The sequence below is a fragment of the Anomalospiza imberbis genome, chromosome 8 (assembly GCF_031753505.1).
Source record: "Anomalospiza imberbis isolate Cuckoo-Finch-1a 21T00152 chromosome 8, ASM3175350v1, whole genome shotgun sequence".
Taxonomy (NCBI): domain Eukaryota; kingdom Metazoa; phylum Chordata; class Aves; order Passeriformes; family Viduidae; genus Anomalospiza; species Anomalospiza imberbis.
The window spans coordinates 25,738,040-25,750,560 of record NC_089688.1 but is presented as its reverse complement, the minus strand read 5'-3'; the positions used below and the strand labels follow the sequence as shown (position 1 = coordinate 25,750,560).

Here is a 12,521-nt window from a genome sequence, read left to right as displayed (position 1 = left end):
CCTTCTCATCTGTCAGATTTACTTCCCTGGAGGTAAGAAGTTGCAAGCGCCTGGTATATGCACACATGCTTTGCAGCCCAGATATTTGCCATAGATTTTTCAGCTCCATAATTTGGAACTGCAGATCATAAATGTGCTGTAGTGATGAGCCAGGAAGAGCCTAGAAAATTCAAGATGGAAAGGGGTACAGAATACATCAGACATGCTGGTTCTTCTAACTTATTTTTTTTTAATTTTAAGAAGTGAAAAGATGAGTATTACCCACATGCCTCGGCTCCTGGCACCCAGAGGTGCTGCATGTCACACGTAAGCTTTGCTCTAAGGAGCAGGGCAAGTAGCACCCCTTGTCATGGGTTGGAAGGAAGTGGGGGCTGTGCCCAGTTCAGATTTTCATCTTCAGCAAGATGGTAAATCTTATATAAAACATGCATGAATCAAAACAGAAGTGCCTGCCCGGCTGCTGGGAAGTGACGCCACCATGACTCATGTCATTCTGTTTAAAACAATCCTCCCCCTCACCTTCTCCCCTCTGTAGTGATGCACCTTGGTGGCTTTTCAGCACACAGCACAGTGATACTTTCCCGTCTCTCCTACCTTCTTACACCACTTTTGCACCATGGTGTTTTTCTCAGGTGACCTCTCCTGCCACCAAGCTCTCCCAAAGCACTCTCACAGATCACTCCAAGTAAAACAAACAGCTCGCTTTTCCTGGCATTTTTTTTCCTTTATTATTTTTTACACACCATAAAAACCATTGCAGGTTTTTTTCACATTCATGAGATCTCCTGGAAATTATTGCCATTTCCCATACATATTACATATTAAAAAATACTAAAAAGGTCAACAGACAGAGACACTCATTCTGAACTCCCTGTGGACACGGAAGCCAACGTGAGCAAGACAGAAATATTTTTTTTCTGGACAGAGGCTGACTAGAGGTGACCACACACTCTAAGCAAGTCACGTAACACTGAAAAAGACCACTTGACCATACATAATACACGATGGGAACACTTGGGAAGGGATGGAGAAAAAGTTGTTTTGGAGCTGAAAGCTTGTCAGGTTTTTTTGGTGTGAAGTCCAGCAGTTACAGTGTTTTACAGTGTTATCTGATGGGATGTGGATGTGATGAGGATTGTTGAGACATTCAAGTATTCTAGGGCTGTTCTTAAATAACAGAAGGGAGGATAATAACTCAGCAGGGTAGCTGATAGACCTTAAGTCCCTGCTTTACTTAAAAGCACATCCAGTACAAAGGCGAATACAGAAGTACAGGAAATGCCACACCTGAATGGACTCACTGGTTGGGGTTGGTATCCAGTTACACTGTGGACAATACCTGACACTTCAGAGGCTGGAGCACAAGAGGGGATGTTCACCTGGGTTGTGCAGCAGTGTCCTGGAAAAGGTGCTCCCTCTCCCCACTCCAGCCCTTTGCTACCTGAAACATGACACAGGAGAGGGGAGGAGGAAAGCCAGAGAAAGATTTGAACAAATATTCATTCCTGCCACCTCTGTGGTTGCAAAGGTAGTGCTTTTCCTTTTGCTTGCTTGCCTGCTGCTGCTGTTTATTGCTAGAAACTTTAAGTAAGGGTCTTTTCAAAAAGATTGGAAGGAGATGGGAACTGAGAACATAATAAATGGATTTCTCATTGTTCCCCAGGAATCTGGAAATACAGTAATGGGTGCACATTGTGTGGTTAAAACCCTAAAAAAGCACTTTGTATTTTTTTAAAAAAAGAGCAATAAAAGTTCAGAAAACCTGCCACGCTTAGACCTCTTGCATCTTACAGTCACAGCATATGGGAAGTATGACCCATGACAACCACTCCATCTCAGAGTAAGTGGATGAAGTTTTTCTATTGCACATTCATGAAATGTTCTTGTTGGGGATCACAGTTTGGATCAGGACCACACCAGCTCCAGGCTCCCCACGGTGTTCAGCAGGACGAAGATGCCGTCATTGGGCTGAGCTTCAGCTGGTGGACAGGAGAGTGGATGGGCACAGAACTCAACACTGAGGTAGGAAAGGCGAAGCATGAGCCCTCAAAGCTTTTGCCTAAAGTCAGTTCCTCTGCAAAGAAAGATGCAGCTTCTCTCTTGCACGAGGTGACAGGGGGGCTGGGGGTGGAAGACAAGATCTCTGACTCGTATTGCAGCAACTGGCCCATGAAACCAAAGTTTGGTGAGATCAGGCTCCGGCGCTGCTTGATGTAATCAAAGGCTTCGTCCAGGCGCAGCTTCTTTGTCTTCATGAGATAGGCCATGCAGATGGTGGGGGAGCGCGAGATCCCCGCCTCGCAGTGCACCAGGATCTTGCCGCCTGTTCGCCTGACGTAATCTGGGGGGGAAAGCCATTGCAGACATCAGCTGTTGTTGGGCATGGAGAGGACACTGTGACACACCCAGTGCTGGGGGGGACACAGCCAGTCTACCAGCAAAGAGAGGCTTGCTCCTCTCTTGGGTACTAAGGTGACATGGAGATTAAATACAAGGAGGACAAAATGCAGCTTGTGACAGACCTGAACATGGCTTCAGAATCTGTGGATCTTGATTTGGTTATTTTTGCACTTTTTAGGAAAGTCCATACCTGTGTCCTTCCTTGTGCCTACTTCTCTTTTGGAGCAACTGACATTCAAGAACATTATGATGCAGGCAATGCTGTACCTGCATTTCTCTGCCTGCAGCTCAAGATGTTGTATAAAGCTAAGCCTGGCCAGCCCTCCCACTACCTGGTCACTCAAAAACTGCAGGAGCTGTCATCATCTTTGCTAGAAAAACAGGATTTTTCTTCAAAATACTAACTCCCTGCTTGGCCAGTTGGCAGCAAACAGCAGTACTAGGAGGTACCCTTGGGTGGAGAGGCTGAGCTCAGTCCCTGGGGCCTCACCACAAAGCACACAGGCACTGGTAGGCAGCTGCTAATTATAGCCCGGTTAAAGGATGCTTGGACTTAAGTCAGGATATAAAAGGCTTATGCAAAACACCCATTTTACACAACAGGAGCCACTGTGGTTACTCACAGAACACAATGATTGTTATTAAAGAGAATGCACTTAAAATAAGCCGTTTCCACACAAAAACGCTGTTCAAAAAATAGACTTGTCTCTGCTCTATTGCCTTGAGCAACATGTTCAATTTCCAATTTATGGATAACTGTGAGTGCAGTGCCCAGGGAAACACACAGAGCTGAGGAAGTTATCATTTGCCTGCCTTCAATTGTCTGCCAGGGGACTGCCACCACAACCAGTTATATTTAGCTACTGCACAAAATAAGGAAGACAGGGGTTTGACTCATCCCCGCATCTACACTACATGTCCAGTTCTAAAAGAAAGTGAAAATTAAAGTTGTCCTCAAAATCTGGGAAATTTCTAAGTGACTCGACATCTATAAGAAGGGGTTGAGGATAGAACAGAAAGGTGCCATAAATTATTATTTCCCTGAAAGGTGTGAGATGTCCAGGAAGGGGATGGACTTAGAGAGCACCCTCAGGTCAGGTTTTTGTAATTCTGCCTGCACTGATGAAAGACTCAAACTCAGCTGAGCAATGAGTCCAGTGAGTCTGTAACTGTGTTTTATTCTTTCTCTTGGATATTCCTGGGGAGCAACAGTACCAATTTCAACATGATATCCACCCAGGCTAAGGCTTCTCCACCCCACAAAACCATGTTGTGCTTCTCGGGGAGAATCCTCTCTCCTGTGCTCCCTGGCACAGCTCGTGTTCAGTCACCCACTCAGCCGAACACAGGAAGATTTGAAATGGAATAGCACAAACTTTTCTAAAGGCCTCCTCATTTTTTTGCATTAGGGTGTTTGATTAAAGGGTGAGATACCAGTATGATCAAAAGGAGGAATGTAAAGAGCTCTGTGATAAAGGGAGGACACTGGATTTCTAAGACTCCACCTTTGGGATATCTCAGCACAGTAAGGCAGTAAGCTGACTCTGCTTCACCTGGTGGTTACTGACTGTGGCATGCAAGTCCAAGGAACTGGGTTTTTTTTCCTTCACAAAATTCAGTAGACTTCTATGTGTATTTTATTTTAAAATTAATTAAATGTATTTTTAATTGATTTTACATTTTAAATGAGTTTAAAATACATAAAGAATTGAAAATTTGTTCATTTGTACCTACCAATGAAATCTATGGCTTCCTGGAAGTGAGAGCTGATGTCTGCTGTGTGGCTGTCCTCCACTGGGATCCACTTGTAGCAATACTGGTCTTTGAAGGACTCTGAGCTTTTCCTGGAGACATTTAGCAGGGCTGTGATGTGCAGGTTAGCGAGAAACTCGCACTTGGAAGCATGATAAGCACTACCAAGGTAGAGAAAAGGCAGGATTTCAACTGGACCACCCTGGAAGGGAAGGAGCAGAAACATGTAATTCTTTTTTCAAAAGTCCTGAGACCCATGAGCAACCAAGGGAGTCCATGTGGGTGCCTGCTCCCTCCCTCTCTCACTTTTTTGGACCCCAGTGCTGCTGGCCAATCAATCGGTGACAAAGCCCATGCAGGAAAAATGTTTTCATTTTCTTGTCCACATCTGCAAGGTATGAAGTCAGAGCCAACAGACTAATGTGCAGGATGTTTGTGGTTTTCTTTAAAATGCTGCCCCTTGCAGCGCACCCAAAGTGCTTTCATAGGTGGTGCCCATTCCCACTGAGGCTTTACCAAAATGGGGCAAGGCAGGGAGCCACATCCAGCAGGGATGAAGATTAGGACAAAAGAAGAAGCTGCTTTGGCTCAGCCAGGGCTTTACCCCTCTGGTCACACCTCCAAAAGTGAAACAAAGCAAAAAAACTGGACATAGGCTCCCCATCTCCGTTCACCCCACACCTCTCTGGAGCACAGCACCTGCTGCATCACCCACTCTGAGACGTCAGCTCAGTTCTTCCTTCCATCCTCAGCACAATCAAAGGCTGGATGACGAGATGGTGAAAGAAAAGCCACCATCTGACACAGCTTTCTGAGCTGGCAGGTAACTTTCCATGATGCACAGGAGCTGCTGCCACCCCCCAGCTGCAAAAAACTGCCTTTCCACTCCCCCTGAACTGCCCACAGGGTGGGTTCCCATGCATCGGGGACAGCTGACAGCCAGCCAAGGTGGCAGGAGGACGCCTGGGGTAGGAGGTACTCCCTGGAGAGCAGAGAGGCATCACAAGGGACTCCCCTGAGCAGCAGGAAATGCACGCCCTGGCGGAAGCTCCTGACCGCAGGGTGACATCTCGGAGCACACACAATCCCCAGGCTGGGTGGGCACAGGATGGCTTCCTCTGTGGAAACCCCACTTCCCCAGTCCAATGGTGGGTCTCTCTTCTCAGAGGCATTGGCCCCTTGCCAGCCTCAAATTCCTCCTGAGATCTCAGAGGAGTCATGGGCAAAATGTGCCCCACTGTCCGATGGAAAAGTGACACTCCTGGCAGCCTCTCCCCTGCCCATTCTCAGTCTCCTCTGGAGGAGTGAGCTGCTGACAGCTCATGCTGCCTGGGTGTGTGATAAGAGAGTTCATAAATACAGTTTGGGGGGCTAGATACAGTGCTTTGCCTCCTTCTGCCTAATTTTGAAGCCAGGTGGAGGTGATGCCGACCAGCCACACACAAGGGCAACTTATTCAGCACACAGGCTGTCAGCCTGGACTGTGACAACTTATTCACAGCCCACAGCAGCACCAGGCCCACTGACACCCTGCCAGCCTCCAACAGAGCCCGGTGGCAGCAGGGAGAATTCCCAAGGGGAGGGTCACCCACCACAGCCGTGACACACACCTGGTCGTAAGCAGGTTTGTGGTTGGCACTCTGCTTCTCACAGTGGCTGGCAAGGTTTCTCTCTGCTTCTGTCCTCTCTGGAGAAATGAGTTTTCCATTCACGCAGCACTCGGGATATTGAGAGTTAAAGGTTTCATATCCCCCTAGGGAAACAACAAAAAGAAGAAAATATGAATATTTGCCCTCCCATGGACTGGTTTAATTCAAGTGAAGGACAAACGAAGCTCCAGCACTGGCAATTCAGCGGGACAGCAGTGCCCAGCAATGAGCACCAGGGGACTGTCAACGAAGGATAGTGCTCCTCTGGGAAAATGCGTTTGCTTAAAAGAATTTGGGCACCCAAGGAAAAACCTCTGATACCACTGACAATTATTAACTTGCCAAAACCCAGTGAATCCAGATTAAAGCTGTTAGCAAATGTAATACTGTTGGGTCCAGCAACCATTAACTCCTGTACACTGGGGACTAAACTCCCTCCCCCAGGTTTTATACGTGACCACTAATTCCAGCATTTGAGGCAAAGATTTCTGTACTCAGGGTCACCTTTTCTAAACCTGTCATTAATATATTCACTATGACAACACACAAAATATTTTATTTGCATTTTTAAATGGACATAAACACAAGAGGGGGATGCTTGCATGTGTCTCATTAATCACCACAATGCATGAAGACAGTGAAGTAATGAAGATGGTCCCACTGAAACCAATCTATTTAATAACAGCTATAAAACTTAATGAAATCCTGTGACAGCATTTGACAACTGAAAAGCCCCACATGAGCTATTCTGCACAGTTAAGCACTGCGTTCATTTCATTCCATGTGCCGCTAATGAAAAGGAATTAATCCTATTATTACATTGTTACTCAAAGTTTGTCGTCAGCTAAATTGTTGCCTGTTTCTAGGCTGGGAATATTCTGCATGGAAGAACATCATCTCCAAAAAGTACCTGAATAAGTCAGGTAGCAGAAGCAGCCTGGAAAGGTCAGCAGTGTGCCACATGTCTGCCACCTGTGCTTTCTCAGAGCAGAAATGAATGGCTCCTGAACAGCCACATTCAATTATCCTTCAGTGTGGCCCTCAAGTAAACAAGGCTTGGAAGGCAAAGCCTCCCGCTTGTGATTCATTCACCTGCAACTGTTTCACCCTGATAAGCTGTGTCGGTGTGGGTGCCCGGGTGCAAGGAAGGATTTTGAAACCAGGGAAGTGCTGAGGATCAGAGCAGCTGCAGGACCCCCACCAGCGTCACTGCCAGGGCTGCCTGGTACAGCCACCTCTGACAGTTCAGCCCCGCAATGCCGGTGTCTCATCTGTTTGCAATGTTTGAGCAGTTGTGTGCTCAAATTCATGACGTGCTGCTGTCACCCACTCATTCCTGCCGTGGGGTCCTCATGTTGCAAGTGGCCCGCACGATCCAAAGCCCGCTGAATGTGATGAAAATCTGTTTTCCATGACAGAGGGCAGGAGAGTGACTTTACAGCAGATACTCAGCACCTGCACCTTTCCTCCTACCCCCGGCCACATTCTGCCAGCTCATCCCAGAGCTCACAGCATGAGAAAGTGGTCCAAGCAGTCAAATGACCGTGGAGAACATGGCGGTGGTGGGAGGTGTTTGATAAAATGATATCTGCAACAACTGGGTTGAAAAAATTATATCCCTAGCAACTCACTGTGTGAAAAAACAACAAACACAAGAAGCTCTACAGAATTCCCTGATCTCCAACTGCCCTTCATGGGGTGAACTTTTAAATCCTCTTGTTTTGCATAGCTGACCTTATCTTCCCCCAGTCCTTGCCATCGAATAGGAAAAGTATGTCCAGTTTATATACATAGCCATGATCCCCATTTATGCCCTATGTTGCTGTTTTTACACTTGAATGAACACAGAAATTTGCCCGAGCCAAATGTGCATGTGTGTTTGAACAGACATGCAAGTCTCGTGTCTCTTGGGGCAGTTAACACATGCAGCTGGTGAATGGTTAATTACAAGCCTTGGGGATCAGGATATTTGCAGGCCATTCTTACAGTGAGTCATCTGCTCATCCCATCCTCCAGCAATCTCCTCTCTTCCCCCTCCCCACTCAACCTACCTTCCCTGAGGTCATTTCTGCAAATACTGGGTTGCTCATCATGGAGAGCTGAGCTGCACTTCCCTTTTAATCGATAAGTAATAGAATCGTTATCAGCGCCAAGGGAGGATCTGTTATTTTATCTTTTTTTTTCCCCTGACACACAATCACTCTCACCATGCTGTGGCTGAGCTCACCCAGAGTGAAACTGCACCTACACAGATGAAAGATGTGACCCTGCAAGCCAGAAAGCAGCGGAGGGAACAGGGCCTGGCATGCAATGACTCAGTTCCAGCTTCTCTCTCTGGGATCAGATCCTCAGCATCTTGATGACCTGGTGGTCTTGATGACCTCCTCATATCTTATTTCCACGAGACCCCCTTAGCACTTAAGTAGCCAACACCTCCTCCCAGCTCTCCATGCCCAGGGAGAACAGGAATATAAGGGGAAACCTCAAGGAGGATTTTTCCTGGTGATTTTACAGCCTATTATTTGCAAAGTTGGTAGCAGAGGCCTCCAAAGGACCCTTTCTCCTGATCAGAACAGTGTTCCAGGGTGATTTATATCCCCACTGTGCCAAGGATCTTCCCCCAGGCCACAAGAGCTTCCTGGGGGTCTGTGGCCCCAGTGAATCACCAGTGCTGCCCACTGAGTCATGGGCCTGAACTTGCAGCCCTAAGCACTTCCAGAAAAGCAAAAGGAAACTGCAGCAGGAAAAGCAGGAAACTTTCTCATACACTGAGAGGAAATGTCTTTAGCCTCAAAACAACAGGCTTTCAAGATAAGACGCTTCACAACTCACAAGATGTACAGAGCAGAGCCTACACTAACCCCTCACTCCGGATAAACTGCCCACAGCCACAGTCACCACTTCAAAGTGTGGGGCTGGTACATGAAGAGAAAAGGATGATCGTGTGGCCAAAAAAGCAGTTTGAGAGTCAGCAGAGCTTAATTCGGCCCCTAGTTTACCACAGACTTCCCACCGTGACCCTGAAGATATTTCTTCATCTCTAGTTTAGTGTAGTCCCTAAAGATTTGAACGACACAGTGCCAATATCTCCACCCTCCAGTAGCAGAATTTGTGCTTTTGGGTGACTGTCAGATCCAGCAAAGGCTGATAGTGGCTGGACAGAACCAGGATGGTGGCAAACAGCCAGGGGACATCCTCCTATCTCGGTACCAGGCAATACACGGGCTGAAGATGCCTCTGCCCCAGCGAGAGGTCGTTACAGAAGGCTTAAAACTGGGTACCTCAGGTCAAAAAGTAGTGATAAAAGACTTATTAAAAGTGAATTAACCCTGGCCCTTTAGAGCACAGGCGCAGGCTTTATTCAAGAAACATCTCCTGGTTTTCCCCTCCCTTTTATGGCCTCACGCTATGGCAAGGGGGTCTTTAGGAACTCTGCTCGGCGTGGTGCCGCTGCGGGAGTGTGCGGGGCTTGGGGCGGGAGCGGGCACGGCCCCGCTCCCAGAGCGGGTGGGAGCTGCGCTGAGAAAACCGAGAGGGCAGAAGGACAAAGGAGCTGCCAGAAGTGGGGGGAGGCAGGGGCGGAAGGACAGGGAAAGGGCGGGCTGCTATGCTCGCTATGCTATTTATCGTTTTATTAGCCCGGGTTACACGGAAGGAAAACAAAGAACCGCAATCGAAGGGCTGTAATACACGTGAGGTATTTCTGTCTCCCGACGAGCCCCGGAGTTTCGCCTCTAGGTTACCCCTGCCAGCGTCCCGATGTGCCCGACGGAGAGAAACCTCTCTGCCCTCGGTGGAGGGGCGGGCATCGGTCCCAGAGTTTCGGGCGCCCAACACGGGCGTCCGTGTGTCACCGGGCGGAGAGCGAGTAGCGGTGGCCTCGTCTCTCCTCATATCCGCAGGGCTGATTTTGTTTCCCACGCAGTGCCGATGTCTCTCCCCCTTTGATAATCTGCAACTTTTGCTGTTCTTTACTGATATTCTCTGCTTTCCCCTCGGCGTCTTAAACGCGTGGTGGGGGTGAGCGGAAAGGCATTTCGGCTCAGCCCGCAGAGTCTATCCGGGATTTATTTCCAGTGGGTGGAAAAGAAACAAAATCCCGGTGTTACCTCCCTGCCCTCCACCAATAATCAGGTTCACTGCAGGGCGAAGGAGAGGGAACGGGAGCAGCTCGGGGCCGCCCCCAACCAGGGGTGTTTTGAGGGTCGACCGCGCCGCTCTCCCCCAGCCCCTGTGCGTCGGCTCCCCGCGACCCCTCTCACCTTTCAGGAAGCAGACCCTGGCCCCGGCCTCCGGCAGGCTGGAGAGCAGGGCGTTCAGGACGATCTGGGCCGTGCTGTCCTTCTTCAGCTTCTGCCAGTGGCCCGTGTCCTGGTCCAGCACCACCACGGCCGCCAGGCGGGCAGCCCCCGCCGCCCCCTCGGCGCCCGGCAGCAGCCGGGCTCGGGCCGCCGCGTCGGGCACCACGAAGTGGAGCGGCACGGCCCCGCCGCGGGCCCGCCGCATCACCACCGAGTTGAGGTTGACGTTGAGCGAGCCGCGGAGGCAGGAGGCCGAGTAGGACAGGTAGGGCCGGCAGTCCAGCACCAGGCAGCGGGAGGGCTCCTTCCGCAGCAGCTTCCGCAGCTGGCGGCAGTCGAGGGACGTGACTTTCATGCCGGCCGAGGGTCGCGCCCCGCCGCAGCCGGGGCAGGAGCGGAGAAAGCGGTAGGAGGATGCCCGGTGCTAGCGCGGAGCCGGCGGCGATGGGACGGGAGGGAGGGACGGAGGCACCGCGGGGCCGCACCGAGCCCGGGCAGGGAATCCCGGCCGGCGCCGCCGGGCATTTATATGAATGGGAGGCCGGGCCGTGACGACACTGCCCAAATAAGGGGAGTGACGCGCCCGCCTCCCAAACATGGGCATCCCCCGCCCCGCGCGCCGCCCCCTGGCGGGGATCCCCTCCCTCCCTACCGGCGGTAGGTCAGCATCGGAGGCAGAGGAAGCTGAAAAACGCTGCAAACATTCTCCACTCATCGGCTGGGGCTCATCCCGACATCATCCCCGCCCCCTCCCCCGAGCGTCAGGAGACTAGGGAAGCGTGCCGGGGGGACGAGGGAGGGAGGGAGGAAGGAAGGGAGGAAGGAAGGAAGGAAGAAGGAAGGGCAGCGCTAGGGCAGGCTTCTCGCACCAGGTTGCGAATGGAGTTTCAGTTCCCTTTATTCCCCCCTCACTGTATATCCTCACCCCCAGAAAAGCCTGAGCCCGGGCAGACCTGCCTGCGAGACCTCTGCTGCTCGCGGGATGGGAGATGCCCGCTCCTAGATCCCCTCGGAAAGAGCTGGGTCCCCTGCTTAGGCCATGGTTTGCATTAAGGCAGCTTTGACAACCGAGTGATCAGCGAGAACTGCCTGGGGAACAACCCCGAGGATGCTGTTACTGAGCCCAAGGTTTACAGCCGAAGGAACAAACAAAGAGTAGTAGACTGAGACAAAGCAAGATGTGCCTTTTCTGCAAAATTAGTGAATGCTCTGAAGCAATGGGGACAAGGATGAGAGGGCCACTTGCAACACAGAAATTGCTGGTATGGCTGTTTGAGTGGAGGGTCCCTTTCCCTGTGGCTGCAAGATTGTGTCTCAAGGACTTGCAAGACTTACACCACACACTGCTGACTGTGCCTGTGTCCAGACGTCATGACACTAAGACGCACAAGAATTAGGAAATTTAGCACTTGCCCTCTCATTGTAGTTTTGTAAAGGCACCAAAACGATGAGTGGAAATTCCTAGAAGAAGTTAAGCAAAAGGGTGAACTCCAGTCAGGCTCATTGAAGCCCAGGTAGATGACAGTAGAGCTATCTAAGAGCAGGCTGTCATTTATTCTGATGGTGCCCTGAAAGAATGCTCACCTCAACAGCAGGCAGGAAGTGCCATCCCTGCCTCAAATTGCCTGCAGCTGAAACAGAGAAGCATGAAAGAGACTGTGCAAAGAGAACGTTCAAGCTGATTGAAAGAATGGCAACTACTGGTTTTGAAGCAACTCCTCCTCTTCTTCCTCTTTCAATTCCCCTAGAGTCCTCCCATCTGGCTCCTTCTAACCTGACCCCCACCCCCCCCCACTCCCCTCCTCTGAGTCAGCCAGGGTATGAGAGGGAACAAAAATAGAAGTAGCTTGTGGGTAGGGGCAGATGCTCACAGCACATCTCAGCGTGGGTGTTGTCTTCACCTGGCCACTGCCATCACAGCAGCCTGGCTCCTTCCTTTGCCCTGCACCCACCCTGGGAGGCAGCTGGGCATTGTCAGAGCCACATGGCTGAGTGAGACCCACGTGCCAGCAAGGTTCCTGTCAGAACTGGATCACTACAGCTGTGCCAAAAGGTGGACTAGATGGGAAATCTGGTATAGGCAGGGGTGCTGTGACCTAGTCCCGCTCACACAGGAAACCTCCACACCACCTGAACACAACCTGCCTTTCCTGCCTCTCAGCCCCCAGCTTCAGGGGCCACTGTTTCCTCTCCGACAAGCAGCCTACTTCCCTTGGGACTCAGACCCCAATAACAGCTCAGCTGGCAAACTGGTCCCAGTAGGTCATAGGGAGGGGAAGAAATGCTGTGAGCAGATGCTGGCGTGCTCCTCCCTCCTGAGAGGAAGGAGGGGGCCAGCACAGTCACAATATCATTTCCTCTCAGGAAACCCAACTGAAATGTGGAGGGGTGAGAAAAAGAGCTTTTTCTCCCTCCACAC

General features: G+C 50.5%; 1 protein-coding gene across 1 annotated transcript; it reads right to left on the bottom strand.

Moving 5' to 3' along the window:
• Positions 1–565: 565 nt before the first annotated feature.
• DUSP5 (dual specificity phosphatase 5) lies at positions 566–10,629 on the bottom strand. Its single transcript, XM_068198023.1, has 4 exons — positions 10,064–10,629; positions 5,763–5,905; positions 4,135–4,354; positions 566–2,341 (listed from the first exon to the last, which is right to left on the bottom strand). Exons 1-4 carry the CDS (start codon positions 10,455–10,457, stop codon positions 1,941–1,943), a joined length of 1,158 nt encoding a protein of 385 aa, XP_068054124.1. The 5' UTR covers positions 10,458–10,629; the 3' UTR covers positions 566–1,940.
• Positions 10,630–12,521: the final 1,892 nt, after the last annotated feature.